At 38.3% G+C, this 16,600-nt stretch overlaps 1 protein-coding gene across 1 annotated transcript in view; it reads right to left on the bottom strand.

Moving 5' to 3' along the window:
• Positions 1–1,991: 1,991 nt before the first annotated feature.
• Positions 1,992–16,600, bottom strand: part of DNAH11 (dynein axonemal heavy chain 11) — a 129,585-nt gene continuing 114,976 nt past the window's right edge. The window contains 10 exon segments of the mRNA XM_026843087.1: positions 1,992–2,082; positions 2,084–2,123; positions 3,168–3,310; positions 4,236–4,429; positions 4,998–5,117; positions 6,955–7,125; positions 7,732–7,861; positions 8,359–8,515; positions 9,143–9,152; positions 9,851–10,049. Of these exon segments, the coding sequence (XP_026698888.1) occupies positions 1,992–2,082; positions 2,084–2,123; positions 3,168–3,310; positions 4,236–4,429; positions 4,998–5,117; positions 6,955–7,125; positions 7,732–7,861; positions 8,359–8,515; positions 9,143–9,152; positions 9,851–10,049 (1,255 nt within the window).

Genomic DNA, 16,600 nt, shown 5'->3' on the forward strand with positions numbered 1-16,600 from the left:
TTTTTTTTTTTTTTTTTTTTTTGTTACAGTACTCAAATTGCAGCTCAGCTCAGCCATGCAGCTTCTCTCTGGGTATTCACTGCTGTGCCAGAACCTGCTGATTGCGCTGGCTTCCATCTCTGTGCAGAGCAAGAGGAATTACAACTCCACACACCAGCCAAGGAATAGGACATGTCAGTCACACACTGGCTGGAGCATCACTTTATCATGAGACCTGCTGAGGGGATATTCCCAAATTGTCCCTTGACATGTGGAAAAAGGAACAGAATGGACAGAGAGGGAGACCTTCATGTGACATTACATGGTAGCAGCCTGGTGGCACCTGCATTTTCATATAGGCTACACCCACCCACTGCAAAGTGGAAGTGATTCAAGCTTTAACATAGTAACAACCATTCAATGTATCAGTAGTCTGAGTTTGAGAAATTAATTGACAGAAAAGTTACTAAAAAATTTAAAGTCAGTCTTCTGCCAGTTTACTAACTGCTGTGCCAAGTGCTTTTGCTAGATCTGAAGCCAAAGCAATTTAAAAATACTTGCCGGGTCAGTCAGAATAACAGGTTGTTGGTTTGTTTGGGGTTTTTTTTTGATATCTACTTATACACCCCCTAGCCTCCAACAAATGCACCATCTTTTTGCTCTAGGATTTGTTTTAAACATAAACCCAGAAGAACTGAAGCTTGAGAAGCAATGAGCACATCCAAATCCCACTAGCTCTAGCTAGCTTTACACCACTTGGGATTTGGTCCAACATCTTTATGTAGTCTCCTTTTGGACTTTCCCCAATCTTTCACTACCAAAAATCTTCACAGCAAAATTATCACCTCCCTCCTCTCTTAGAAGCCAGGCTGGAAAATGGAGCAGGTCTCTAACACCAGAAGCCTCTTAGATGTTCCCCATCTATCCCTGTGGCTTCAGACACACAACGGTGATGATTTAGGGCCTCTGCCATCTCCCATTTTCTCGCCCTGTCCCCAGAACAGCTGAGAACTCTGAATTCCCCTGAAAACAAACTCTGCTCTTTCCTTCACAACAATTCTATACTCACTAGCAGAAAATCAGGGTTATTTTCAGAGTAGCATGACTAACTTACTCGTCTGAAATCTAGTTATTCTTCCAGTTTCACTGTCAACGAAGGGGTCAGTTTGTGTGTGTTTGCACAGCACCTAGTACACCAAGGTCCCTCACTAATTTCACGGTGATTTTATTTCAGGTGGCAGACAGAGGTGGCTAGACTGAGTCTAGCTGACCTCTTTATTTGCTGCGGGAAACCTGGTTGATAGCCAAACATTGCTGAGGTGAAAAGCAGGGAATCACCCCGCCCCCATGATGTCCTTAATATCAAGGCCTGGAACATGCATTTCTTGTCTGGCTTCAGGGCAAGGGGGTTGTTACAAATATCCATTGGCTATTTAACATAAAACAGTGGGAGGGAAGCACCTTCTTTCAGTAGCATTAACAATTGTAGTGCTCCTGTCCACTCCATTATTGTGCTGGGAACTGCAGCTCGCCAGGGGATTGAACAGAGGTTTTTGTCCACCGCAGAGCGGGTTCTCGGTCCATACAATGCTGGCCAAAGCTGCGGCTGCTATCTCAGAAGAGCAGCACTCCAGGGCTAATTACACAGCTTCCCAAGGGGTAGTCAGACCCATTTCATTAAAGTCTCCATTATGGCCCACTGAACGGAACAGGAGCTCTTAATTACATGGGGGAAGCATATGCCCGAGGGCAGTCCTACCTACCACCAGAGGCTTTCTGGTTTCTCTCTCTTGTTCCTCCTGGGAGGGTGAGGACAGTGTTCAGCAAAACATGACACAGACTCTATTAATATATTATTTATCCTGTTACAATCAGAAGCAAAAGCAAAAAGGAACAAGATTAATAGCTGTTTAAAACTTTTGCTGTAATCCAATGTGCATTTTCTTTGTTTTCTGGGAATATCCCTCCGACTGAGGAGACAGAACCCATCAGAGAGGCTGTTTGATACTCATTTAGAAAAGAACCCAATGGCCACGTCTGCCAGTCTTCTCGAGTGCCACCTCTGCAACCATCTCCTGCCCTTGTTCTCCTCCCCTAGAGAGATCTTCCAGAGTCTATAGAGAACCCAAGCGTTTTGCCTGTAAAAGAAATAATTGGGGAAGCATGAATGACAGAGGGGGAGGAGACAGGAAAATTAGCAGAGCAGAAAGGAGAAAGAATGATAATGCCCCCATTAATTTCACTATCACTTGTGCAATGCATATTACTTCTTCTGAAGCACTTCACTAAACCCTTACAATTTCAACAGCCAAAATTGCGAGCTCTCAACAGTGGCCTTATTGCTGGTATTAGAAAAAGCCTGCAGAAATCTGTTCTCTTGGTTTTAAGATAATGAACCTTTTGACATTTTGATAGATGCTCGGCATTGTTACTAAGCTTTAGAAACTCTTACAGGGGGTACAGAGCAATTCCCTTATGAAAAAGGGAGCAACATGTGGTAGATATCACATCAGTTTTTTAACTGATTGGTTCAGTGGGTAAATGCACAAGCCTCTCACCTTGTGAGGTCTGAGTTTAAATTGAGCACAGTGAGGTCACAGCTGTATTAACCTGGTATTCTCACTATTGTCTGTGGGGAATAGTAATCCTAAGTATAAAGCCACAGAGTCCTATACAATTGAATATAGTTTGTATAATGACCATTATTTAGTCACAGGGGGCACAAGATTACATGAGCATGGAGAAAATTGCCCTCTGGCCCTCATCTAGTCAAAAGGTAGAAAACAGTACAAAAGAAACCTGCATTATGCCAAGCAGAGGAATGCTCAGTCTAAAAATTTCTTCATACTGTACTGCTTATGGCCTTACACTTTTCATCCACCCCATTTACCATTAATATGGTGGGGGTGGAAGAAACTTTAGAACTTGAATCTTCTGCTGAAAATAAACTGTGCCCAACTTTCCCATAGTAATGCATACTCCATCGTAGTGACAGAAGGCTTTGTTCTGTTTAGTAAAAATACACCCACACATGTATGTGTGTATGGGCACATACACACAAGCGTTTAATCATATATCAATTTACCTACATTTCTAGCCCTGCATACTCCATTTCACTTTTTCTTTCATTAATGGGAGGACAGTTGAGTGATCCTTGCACCAGAAACAAGTAAGAGTCTTATCTAGTGTCTCAATATCTTCAAGTGGCTCTACTCCTGGAGACAGAATGAAAAACACAGGAGTGGCTGGACTGCTATCTTCATAGGATTTTATAAAGTCCATCCTTGTGTTTTCCACATAACTTGAGCCAAGCTCTTCTTCAACAAAGTTCCTATACATATGAAAAAACATGCACTAAACACCAAAAACTTTCCCTGACACAGGCCTCAAGCCTGAACCATTCTCAGACTTGATTGGCTGACAGCGATGGGTCTAACAAGTCATCTCATCAAAGAAGTTGTCAGGGAAGTGAACGGAAGACAAGAAGACAAGGCAGGTGGTGACGCAAGCAGAAGACAATCATTCCCCTTTATCTGTGGGACAGGGGCCATGTAACAGAAAACATCAAATTCTGAAGGCAAAGGACCTCCTCGATAACTGAATCCAAGAAGTCATTATATGCAGGCAATCCTGGCCAGGGCAGCTGGGCAGAATAAACACCCAGGACACAAAAATTGTATTCTCAGAAGGCATGTAAAAGTTGTGATGGTGGGGTGTAGAGGATCAGGTCTATGAGACCACCACTTGGGATCAAAAGATTAAAACAGTACAACTGGTAAAACAGCTGGGAGAAGATGGGTAACTATCCACAACTGAATCTTTCTTGGTATAGCAGAATTTTAGAGAAGGAAGACTTGAAAAACTGTCATGCCATGGGGTCAGCTAACATCCCTAATACCAGAATGAGAACTAAGACTGGAGAAATACAGTTCTAGCTATTAACAGCATAGCTTACTGTCTTTCCATTTATTAATGAGCACTCTCGTCAGGGTATCTATACGCTATCTAAAAGAAATCACAAATACAGCTCTCCAAAGGTGATGGTGACTCGTGTTTCACCACACTACCTCTTCATAAACTCCTTACCAGAAGAACAGCCTGGGAAGGACCACAGTCATTGACTTCAAATTCTGGTTGATCACCCAGTTTTGTAAGTTATTTGCTTACCTCTTAAGATCTGCATTTTCTCTGTGCTGACCCATACAAGCCACCCTCACACTCACTTGTCCCAAAAGGCATACCCTCAGATTTCATACCTAAGAACGTATATCATTCTGTCTGGATGGAGCACCCTCAGTGCAATCAGTTTCTGAAGAGACCTTTTGTTTGTCCATTCCTGGGGGAGGTTTTCCTTTTCTGGACATTCTGAGTTCACCCACTTCTTCCACCTCTTGGTGGATCTTTCAATATCTTTATCTAACCCCCTGAACACATCCATCACTGCCATAGCCTGGAAGCATGCCAAAGACATAAATAGAGATGATGTACCTTCTGAGTGAAGTCTGAAACAGGAAGACAAATACTGATACTTTTGAGGGTATGTAAAAAAACCCCATAATTTAAGCAATTAAAAGGGACTCAGGACTTACCTTAAAATACTAAATTACATATTTATATCTATATCTAGACACACACACACACAAACATAATATTATTGATAAGAATTTACTTTGGTCAGTATTGCCATACTGTCTGATTAACATTAAACATCAAGATATGACAAACTAGAAATCCTGTATGGGACATTTAATATAGTAAGGAGTAGTATGAAGATCAAAATTGTAATTTTAGGGGACTGGACAAATTATGGTAAAACAATTTCCTCACAAAGCACAGTACGTGATGTCCAAGGAAAATATGCTCAAAAAGCAAAGACAACTCCTCTGCGTAAGCATCACTAGTCCTACTAAAAATCATGGTGGAATGTATGACTTCACCTGAAATTATCTAGTTGTAACATGCCTCCAGAAATAACTTCAAAACAGATTTAGAACTGAAAAACAATTTTCCTAACCTACCCTATCGGCACTCCATGATTGAGTAGTTAAGAAGTCAACAGGACTCTTGTAAGTGTGTTCAGCTCTGAATTGAAGAAGGAAATCCAATTCAAGTTCTATCTCTTTACTTCTTAGAAGAATCTTGGCAGCACACAACATTGAAAAAGGTCATCAGACATGCTTCAGAACCACTTCTGCCTTAAAGTATTCACCGCATATTCATGTATTACTGAGTAGGGAGCGCAAAGTGGCAAGAATTCCTACAGCTGCATTTTCTGAAACTTTGCTACAAGAATTTACATCTTGTTTTAACAGTATTTAAAAATATTTATTTGCCATCTATTGCAAATGGAATGGTATGCTTAGATATTAGTCATTAAAGGGTGTGATAAGTTTTTTTAAAGCCATTCCTATACACACACAGAGCTGCACTTTACCTGTGAAAAAAGGACATCATGAAAACCAAACACAACTTGACAGTCACATCTTTTCACAGAAAATATAACAGCATTTAGATATATAATTTAAATAGAGATACATATGATATATATAATAAATTTATGTACTGAAAGACAAACTCACCCAAATTTTAGGGTGAGCTAACCAACAGCAGTTATTTTCTTTAGCTTGTGGGAACATGAATAAACATAAAAATGTATGTCTTGCACACTGAAGTTAACCTTATATAAACTTGGCCACACATTATTTTATACTACTACTACCAAAAAAGGTACAGATTTCTGAATTCCATCTGATTTATCCTTATGTATCCTTTTTATGTCTCAGAAGATAGAGAGAAGAACAAATAGTTCACAGCTGTTTCCATTACCATTCCAAACTCTCTTCAGACTGCAAGCTGTCACAAAGCTTTGGGAAATTTGTAAATCCTGAGTGGTTTTTGTTGCTGATTTTTGTTTGAGAACTGAAGCAGTTCTGACACGTGAGCTGTATGTATACTGAAGAAAACTCCTCAGGTTCCACAAGGGTTTTTCTAATTCTTTTATCACTTTAACCACATGTTCTGTGAAAAGAGACACCTTTGCCATGGTACCATATATTCTCTCTCCTTTCTGATATACATTTTTCTTCCTCCATTAAAAGCCCTCTCTCTTTCCATCTAAAAATGTATTTAATAAATCAGAAGTATATTGCGCCCTTTGTTCTGGTTTCTGTCTTGTCTGTAATTGTGATTGAGCTTATTTTTCAGTTGTTGTATAGATTTCCATTCTTCAAGATCCATCACAGTACCACTGCTACAATAAACACAGAAGTTAAGCAACACAGTGATAGAAACCTAGGTGATATGAATAAATCCATTTGCACCATGATGCAGAGAAATCATCACCAGTTTTCTTTCCCTGATTTTTCTTCTTTTCCAGATGTTTCTGTCTGCATTTATACACTGTGCAGAATGATTTATTTTTTCCTATCCCCCTTCAAATCAGATTCCTTAATTTATAATTTTTTACTTTCTTCCCAAATTGTTGGTTTCTAGTTTAATTCCTAACTCTGTTACTGACGAGCTCTGTGATACAACCTCTTTTGGAGCAAGCTCTTTAGGGCAAAACCTGCCACCCAGTACAACTGAGCCCTGATATTTTTTCTAGGGCATATAGATATTAAAATTAAAAAGATAACAGCCTGAATGTGATATGGTTATATATTATTTACTGAATTCTTACTTTATATACCACATCAATTTCAACCATTATTATCCAACCACAAACAGCTCAGTCATGCTATTTATCCTCAGCATAACTTCATGAAATTGCAGCATTTTAAATGAAAAGAATTACATAAAAGCATCTTGGGAATTTCTGCAATTATTACTGATACTAAAGCAGCAGTCACAGTGTGTGAGAAACTGCACAACCACAAGGTAACAAGGTAACTTATTTGGGCAGAGACATTACCTTCTACTGAAGAAACAGCAAACCCAGTAAATATCAGCATCACCTATCTGAAAATTTTTCCTCACCTGAAGAGCTTTTTTGAGCAAGAAAATGAGCTAATCCTTTTCAAAAAGTTCTTGGCTTGTAAAAAGAAAGGTTGAATACATGTCAGCTTCTGTCAGGTTAGAGATATGACACTGAATATCCCCTGATTTTTCAGCTTGCTTAATTGCTTTGCGGAGGACTGCATTGAAGGCCTGAAAATAAGTATGATTATTTTTATTTATTTGAATTCTGTTTTTTGCTTTTCTATTCATAAGTTAATCCATTTCTAACTGTAGGCTTCTCAGACAAGCAGGCCTAAGCAGTCTAAAATTCAAGGCACTTCTGCCAAGAGGCTTTTGAGGAAACTTTCAGGAAACCAGTGGTGAGGGTGACAAATGTCAATTCACTTCTGCTTCTTTATTTAACTCAGCAGGCAGAACATCTCACTTAAGCAACCTGGTAATTTTGCAGTGGGTGATCTCCCTTCTTCATAGCATTAGATGATTTGGAGACTTACCACGGTGAATTGTCTATACAGAATCCCTCAAAACTCTTCCTACCTGACCCTATGGGATGGCTTAACATAAGGAAGGTAAACTTTGCAAGCACAGTCAGAAAACACTGTCAGAATGGAGACAGCCAACAGAGAGACCCGTGGTACAGACTACCAGGAGATCACATCGTCTTCTTTCTCTGACACACAGCCCTGCAAATGTAAACATTTGGTACAAGTAATAACTAACAGATCAGGCATCACTGCTGGAGGCAGAACTCTCTTCCTTGCATTTTGAAACCAAATCAGCAAGATAAATTTTTACTTTCAGTGAAAACTGGTAGATGGGTTTGATGCTGCCCAGACTGTAACTAGCAAAGTAAAGAATGGATGCTCTTATGGTTGTCAGTCTGTAATGTTCTCTTGTCACATTAATCTGAGCTTCATTTATTTGGCTTCAGCTATCTACAGGATGACAGGTGTTCCATTTATTTTTTAATGCACCATGATTATCCAACACATTTACCAAAACATTCCTATCTGTACAAAACCGAATATCAATATACTCTAGAAAACTGACTTCATTTCAGACAGTAGCAAATATTTAAGGTAAGCAAGCTTCTTATCTTAGACAAACATTAGGGAATGGTTGTTCTCCGCAGCAATATGCCTGTTCACCCATGGCAATCATATATGAATACATTTGTTCATATTTCATGCTGATATCTATTTCTTTTACGAGAACTAAGTCAAGCACCTAAATCAAAAGGAAAAAAAATAATGTGTGACAACTATATACCATAGGTATGAAATTGTGAATATATGGGTGGACAGCCTTTGCTGGACAGACAGGAATTATTCCTAGCTCATAGAAATGTTTCACTAAAAATAATGACTAATACACATTTAACAGGTGACATTAAGCTGTTAAAACCAGTTCAATTGTTATTACCTTGTGCTGTACTTCTGCTGCAGTGAGATTGTTGATTCAAGTTTGTCTACAAGTTCACTGTCACCTAAGAAACTGCCTTGGGTGGCTGACAGGCTGAACAGCATGTCCTCTAGCTGCCTGAGCTCAGTCTTAAAACAGTTCCACTGCTTGGCCAGGACTGACTTGCAGAGGGAATGAAAACACTATATTTAAACAACCACAGCAAGAAATACTGTTTTATAGCATTTGTGAGCTATAAGTTTTGTTTAATTACATCAGTTGTTTTAATTTAATTTCTGAAAAAGACAATTTATCTCCTGTCCCAGTATACTAGAACTAAGGCTCTGGGACACCCAAAGTGAAAAGGTCATGGTCACCACAGACCAGAACTTTCTCTCTTTATTAGCCTCCTTCCTCCTCAGACTACACAAAATGACTGGGATCTTGCCAGAGATGGCAAGTGGTACTGTGTGGCAGCTGAGAAAACCAGTAATAGTACAAGGCTGGAGAAACCCTCTTTGGCAGCACGCAGTGTGGGAAAGCATGGTCGTAGTCTGCAGTGCTGGACTGACCTTCTGACAGTGAAACAGCTTGACCAGTCTTATGGGGAGCTCTCCATCAGAATTTGACACTCGCACCAAAAAACCCTAGGTGATACAGGTGGTGTAAACATAAAGCCCCACATGGAACAATGTGCAGATGCAGAGGAAAATGGCCAGCTGTTTTCAGATCATGTTCCCAAGTATATGACTTTTCAGATCATGTTCCTAAGTATATTCTTCAAGGAGTAATTAAACTCTCTGACCCAGTTTACCCTTGCATGAAGCAGTAATACCTCAAAGAGGTGTAGCAAATCTTTGCGGATGAAGTTAGCAAATTACATGAGATAACTGGAAAGACACACTGGAGAAATAGGAAGCAGGATTATCAATTTCACACCGCTAAGTATATTTTCATTCTTAGCTCATAGATCACAGTCTGCTGAAAGTCCTTTCTATAACTAGCTATAAAAGTGTTTCTCTTCAGAAACATTGGTATGACTGCAGCAGTCACAGAACTGCATCTTAAGAGGAATAAATTACGATTTATCAACAAAATATCTCAGGTCCTAACAAGTGCCATCATAACCTCTTATGGTCTGGCATGAAATTTTATTCACACTTATTGGCTCAAAATTACTGAAGCATAAAGCACTGCAGAGGACTTTAATCCTGCACTGTAAATTAAATGCAATGCACAGAGCAAACCAAGCAGTACAGAGAAGTGTGGGAATAAGATCACAATAAATTTAATTTCTAGCACAGCTTTAAGTCAAGCCCAGCCCTCTGGGAGCACGGATTTGAGCAAATCAGTAGAGGTACTTTCTACACTTTGCAGAATCTGACCCTTAAAATCCTTCTAACATTTGAGTTACTAACAGTTACTGTACAGCAGAATCAAACAGGCACATTAATGCTAGCCTTAAAATCTCAGAAGGGGCAACAGACAGATCAAAAGATAGTCTTGTCTTCACTTTTTTTACGTCCGGCCTTTCAGCACTAACAACCTCAGCCAGCAGCTGGTCTTCCAGCCCATCCCTGGTGACAGTGAAATTAATGAGTGTGGTCTGAACCTGCAGTTCTGGCTTGTAGTGAGGGTTAGCCAGTTTAGCATGAAGAATGAGACAGAAATTCTTGTTGAATTCACATGCTTTGTCTTCAATCTTGATACATCTGTGAAGGAATAAAATGCATGAATAAAATGGGGATGTTACTGAATTAAAAACCCACCAATATCTTAGATTGCAAAAATGAGTATTGCATGATATTGGCAGCACAGGAAATGGATACAAACCAAACTTTAGGTGCCTGCCGCTTAAGAAAAAAAAAGAGGATGATTGAACACACCAAAATTATATGAAGAAGGCACAGAGAATTTCTTAATTGGCATCGTTTCATTTGCATATACAGCAGACACCAGTAGGTTATTCACTGCTGTACTGAAGAGTCTTTGGCTTAGGGGTAAATCTTCATTACCACAAACTTAGGAAAGTTTTCAAATAACCCTTAATGAAATAGCTGTTAGTTCTTACAATCATTTCCTTAAATATAGCTTATTTTTCCATCTTTTAAAATAGCTTAGCAGTAAATCCTAGAAAACTAAGCAGGTGCATATATTTATAACAAACTGATAGTGACCAGAGGAGAGAGAAGGGCTGGTGGCTGAAATAAAAAGTTATTTTTCTTAAGGCAACCTACTAAATGTTTTGTTCAAAATCAATTATTTGCTGAGTGAGAGAATGAGTTATATTAGGTTCACGTTTTATTCACTGGATAAGATTCCTTATTCAAGAGATGTCATTTCCTGACCCCTTGTCTTCAATGAGAGGTGCCAGCCTGTCCCATACAGCAAATCTGCTACTGCTTGAAGTACCATTTTTGAGCCCAGCAGCAAGTCAACACAAAAGTTCACCTTCCTATTTTTATGGTATGGCACCAAACAAAAGATTGAAAGACTGATTATAGGCTATAGTGCCTGCTGTGTGTCTGGTCTGGTGTGAGCAGGTGCCACAACTGTGTGTCATCTACTTGCACAGTGTGCCAGTCTTCATCCATCACCTGCCACACACAAGCACAATATTTTCTGTACAGCAATAGCTTTGAATGTTTTCTGCCAAGAAAGGAAATTCAAACATTAGTAACAAAATTCTGTTTAAAAAAAGTCAGTAGAACATTTATACAATGGAACATAGGTAGACCCCTTTCATGAAATTCAAATCGATATATGTTGTCAAATCAATCTTCAAAGTGATTGCAATAGTATAGATACTAAACACTTAAAATGCAACTCATGAAAGCCACATCAGAACATGAATAAAACAAGTATTATCTGTACAGATTTTAACATCACTTTCTTTCTCAGGTATCACAGGACACTGCCAGAGTCAGGGACATATATTTCAGCTCTTAACATCCTTGCCTGCTTCTGACATCCCCTTAGCCAGAAGACATAGGCTAAATGAAATGGTGTACTGAAAGCACTTTTGCATTTCACCGAGGACCAGGAAGAAAAGACAGTCACTTATGATATACTGCAAGTGAATTCCTAAAAATAACCTAATATGTCTTGTGCTAGGAAACCCATGACTCTACAAAACTCAACATCGGACATGTATGTTATATACTGCTGCCATGTAAACTGTGAGATGAGTTTTCCTGGCTTATGCTTGTATAGTAGTGAAATAATTTAGCCATATAGTCAGATTCTTCAGATAATACAATCTTTCTCAGGTGGACATGAATTTACCTTCCAGCTCTGCAGCATGGATTTCAATTCTCAAACTGTGATCTCTCCACAGCCTTCAAAACTGGCTACAGCTGGAGAGAACAAAACAGGAGAGCTTGACACAGAGAGCGCAATTTTGCTTCACTTTCAATACACACACACAGAGACAAGAGACAAGCAGAGAGCTGACAAAACATAACTATTTCAGTTTGCTTTGTCACTGGAAAAACATTTGCTAAGGGAGTCACACTGTATTTCAGAAGGTCTATGTGGCAATATCCCAAGCTTTAGAGTTCTGGATTCAAGTACTTACTTTATGGGTTCTCAATTCACACTAGCAGTAAATTACCAATTTCTGTGATTATCATCTATGAAAGGCAAAAACTACATAATGACTCAGTGGGTTTTATTACTGCAGCTGTTCTAGGTTTTCTGTTAATTACAGACCTGGGAAAAATAAATGTTTTGTTATTGCTCTCACACGGTTCAAGGAGTATAAGCAACAACGATAAACACAGAGGTGGGGAAACCCAGTAGAATTGCTTCATTTTTTTCAGTGAAATGTATCTGTTTAGAGGTTAATTCTGATTTCTGAAGAAATGTAGCAGATATAGGCACTATTTATGGAAGTCCATGATAGAAGGTATATAAAAAAAAATCATCGCTAAAGACATTACTAAAGACAAATTCTTCTTTTGGTAATTTTTTCTTCATAATCTCCTGTTCCACCAGCAGAGGCAGGTAGAACAGACTGAATTAATGCACCATTCTACCCAGGAATATACAGAGCATCTTTCATGTGAGTTCCAGCTCCCTGTTATTTAAGAACATACAAAGGAAATTAAGGAGAGATTGTTCTCCACTAGTTTTTTTTTCTGTTGAAATTTTCAAAGATCTTGAAATGAAGTTGGTGAAGGGATTCAAAAGGGATTCACAAAGGACTTTAAGAATCCTGTATAGACTTTGAGGAGGAACTGGTTTTTAGCAAAAACAAGTATAAAACCAAATACATTTCAGAAGCTAACATAAGCACTAAACTCTCTAGGAATAATGCAACATCTGGTCTGATCTGTCAAAAATTTGAGCTATCGGCACAAAGATCTGCTTTTCCCTAGTGTACATGCTGCCTAAGGAAACAATGCCTAGGTCTTTCAAATACAGGATCTCAAGAAGATAAAGAAAAATCCTTAGTATAGGAACATGACTTCATATCATGAAATGGCTCACTAGTTTATGCAAAAACTTTTCTTTGCGTATACTTTCATGCAACTCAAAATTAAAAAGAGTATCTTTCAGCACAGATGTTCTCCAAAACATGCCATAAATCTAAACGGCAGAAAGTAGGATAGCTTCCTGTAGCTAAATGTTTTGGATAAGCTCAGCAAGAATAGAAAGAAGTGATAAATTCTTGGACAGGAAAGGAAAGGGAAACAATATTTTTCAGTGTGGAGAAAGAGGGATAAACACATTTTATGAAGGAGCCTTCTTTCAGTTCCTGCTGCTTAAAATTAAAAGCTTCTGGAACTAACTTGCAAACTCCAAGTAGTAATGTAGAGAATGAAGTTGAATAAATCAGGTGAAAACAAGTGCTGAATGGAGCTGTTACTAGGCAATCTCAGTAGGCAAACTGTGCAAGTTGGTCAAACTAGTTCAGTGGGAAAAGCACTGCCTTAAAGTTGCACAGCTGGCAAGATGTTCAAGGCAAGGAAAGCTTCTCCCTGTGGAGAAACCGAGTGAATTGTCTTGCTGTTTCATGAATAATAGTCATGCCTCATAAGGATGGAAACTTGTTCATACAAGCTACATTTCCACATAAATCAAATTTCAAGACATCTTAAAGAATCTTGTAATAACCTAATCTTGCAACTGAGTAGACATGACTACCACTTTGTGAATGTGCAAAGGATTTGAGCAGGTGTAACAGCTCATGTGAATGCAAATAGGGGCCTTATGAACAATGAATTTATTCCTCTATCTTCTCTTCTATAAGACAAAATGACATTGATCTATTATAGTTAATGCTCATATCCAGTGATCTCCAAAACAGCGGTGCTGGGGAGACAGGATAGGAAACACACAGATAAAGCTCAAATATTAAAGCCTATTCATAACATATCTATTCAGTGGCATCATTCCTCTTATAGCAGGTGAGGGCCAAAGCCCAATACCATATAGAATTGGCACCTGTTTACATTTATGACTTGATTTACCTGCTCTGGAAAATCTAAGTTCATGCATTTTGAATAATTTTTGCATATATTACTAATAAGTTGCACCCAAATTGTACTTACTTTTTTTCTTGTGCCTTTCATGCTTAAACATAAATCTATGTACTACAACTGATATTTTAAAAAAATTATTTTATTATCTTTGTTTTTTCTCCCTCTTCTTAAAGCAAATATCCTAAAATATTTTAATAAAAATCTAGCATTTTAAAGCCATTTTGAACACAAGGTCACAGTTCAAAGTATGTTAAGACCCAGTGAGCAAGTTTGCAGTCCAAAATTAAAATTACAAAATATCTAAACTTGAACACCTTTAGGCTTCTACATGTATACTAATATATATTTAAGCAAGAAGTCTGATTTTCAGAGATAACAAACACCTGTAGTTGTTCATATAATCACCCACGTTTTGAGGACAATATAAATTTATACATATATTTGAAGTTCTCTGAAGCTGAGAACTTATTTTGCAGGCTTCATTCAGAAACAATACCTGAAGCTGGTGTTACAGAATATCCAAGAGTCCAACACAAGAACAATCTTAGTAAACAAGGAAGGGGAGAGATACTTTTAGGAAGCTGCTTCACAGATCAGCAAGTTCTCTAATACGCAGGCTAGTAAATTTGCTTTGGAAGGACTACAAGTTGATAAATCTCCCTTGCTATGCTTTCTGTCGATTGATATGATAAGATATATTTTACTTAAAATTAGGATTGTCTGAAGCTCAGTGGATTTAATTATTTGTAATTATCCAGTTGTTGTCAGTATGTGGCCATTTTATGACAGTGGTATCTAGAGTGTGGGTCAGGTTCAACTGTATATCTTTTCAAACACAGAATTAATGTACTATTGATGAAACCATTACTAGAACCAAATTAAAGTCTGGGCTGATGTATTGGTCCACAGGGTGCTGTCAGACATGAAAGGAGTAATTAGTATTCATTACTTCATACTCTGCAACATTCCAATTATTAATGAACTTCAACTGCTGGACTACACCATATCTATCACAAATACCTTTCTAGTCTTTCTTTATTAGGAAAAAAAATTTCAAAGTGCCTGACACAACTACTAAAATAAACAAATAACTGAAATTAATCCAGAATGAAGAAAACTCTGCTTATTTGGTAATAAAGGGGTATATATATTACCAGTGCCCCCCAAAGGAGAGCTGCCGCATCTTCAGTGAGCCACAGAATACTAGATCATGTAACACTGCTTAAAATATTCAGCAGAAGAACCTATATTTGAATAGTTTCATATATTTGTGTTTGTGTGTACAGCTCTGCTGTGCTACATGGAAGTCTTTGCTAAGTAAATGCAAAACTATATCACTGTGACCCTTGTCCTTTTTAATCCAACTTCTTTCTATTGTTTTATATCCCTGTGCAAATTCTGATGTCTCTTTTAGACCAATATAATTCTAATTATCAGTAGAGTTTCTTCACCACAGATTCTAAAAAGCAAGCTATATAGTCTTATTCTGCAGTACTTCAAATACCACTGTAGAAAAATGTAACAAAGAAGAATCATTTCAAGATCTCACAGAGCAGGGCAAAAGCAAGTGTAACTTCCAGGAGTTTCATGTATGCAAGATCTGAGCTTTTGGGTATTGCTTAGACTTACTGTGCAGGCACCAATGCATGAAATACGGGGGTAAGGAGGAGAAAAAGCTTGGGTAATCTGTCCAAAATTAGATACCATTTTTATTTAACCTTTATGTCATGTTTTACCTTTCAATAATCTGAAACCGTGCAAGCATTATAAACACTCATTGAGTAATCTTTGAGACCCATCCAGAAAGGCTTCAGGGGTATCTCTGACTTTTTATCAAAATAAACATGATATTTTTCTACATGAAAAATCTAGCTTATTGCTGTGTTGTTTGAAGACAGGAATAGAAGAGAGGAACACTTTCAGGCTTAAAAAGAAATTCACATTTGAGCAGAGACAATAACATGGCATTTCAGCTAATCAGCTGAAATATTTTATGAGGTTTACTGAGTTTACCCTCATGCCATCAACAATCAACATTATTCTTTAGATGAACAGCTGCATTGAAAACTCCACAAGCATGAAAGTTTTCGTGAAAAGTGACGGAAGACATTACAGATTGAAATTCTCTTGCACCAAGTACAAGCTCCTTTATTTTTCTTATTAACATCCTGAAAACGTGTATCTAAAGATATCTTAATTGGATCTTAGGAAATATTTTTGACGATATTTTCTAAATTTGACAACAAATTTTCAAAATCCATGGAAAAAGAGGGCATGGGAATGAAAGATTCCCCCACGAAAGGTCAGAACATAAGGTTACCCTCCCTCGTACCATCTACCACTCTTGCCACTCCATGTCAGAACAGGGAAAACATATTAATTCAGCCTTGCATCACCCAATTCAAATTGCAGTCTCCCACTTGAATGCCCAGGTACACCTTTGGGCTGCAGCTCACATGGCTGTTGGAGCTGTAGCCCTTCCATTGGGAGAGAGAGGGCTGAAAAGCCTCTCTACTGGAGTAGTTGGAGCACTTGCATGACAAATGGGGCAGGTGAGCTTTGGTGCTAGCAGCCTAGGTTTCTGGGTAAAACTGAAAAGAGTAACACAACCGCTACATCTGCCTCAAAGGATTTGTGAATGCTATCAGCTGGAATGGTTTGATGCACAGGACCTTGGCAGAAATACCAATGTAGAGTCCCTATCTCCAGCTTGCTTGCTTTTTCAGTGTGTTGTACCCTAAGTTTTTCCTCATTAGACCCCTCCCCTCCCCTCCCCT

This window comes from Athene cunicularia (assembly GCF_003259725.1).
Source record: "Athene cunicularia isolate RWA chromosome 2 unlocalized genomic scaffold, athCun1 chr2_part1, whole genome shotgun sequence".
Taxonomy (NCBI): domain Eukaryota; kingdom Metazoa; phylum Chordata; class Aves; order Strigiformes; family Strigidae; genus Athene; species Athene cunicularia.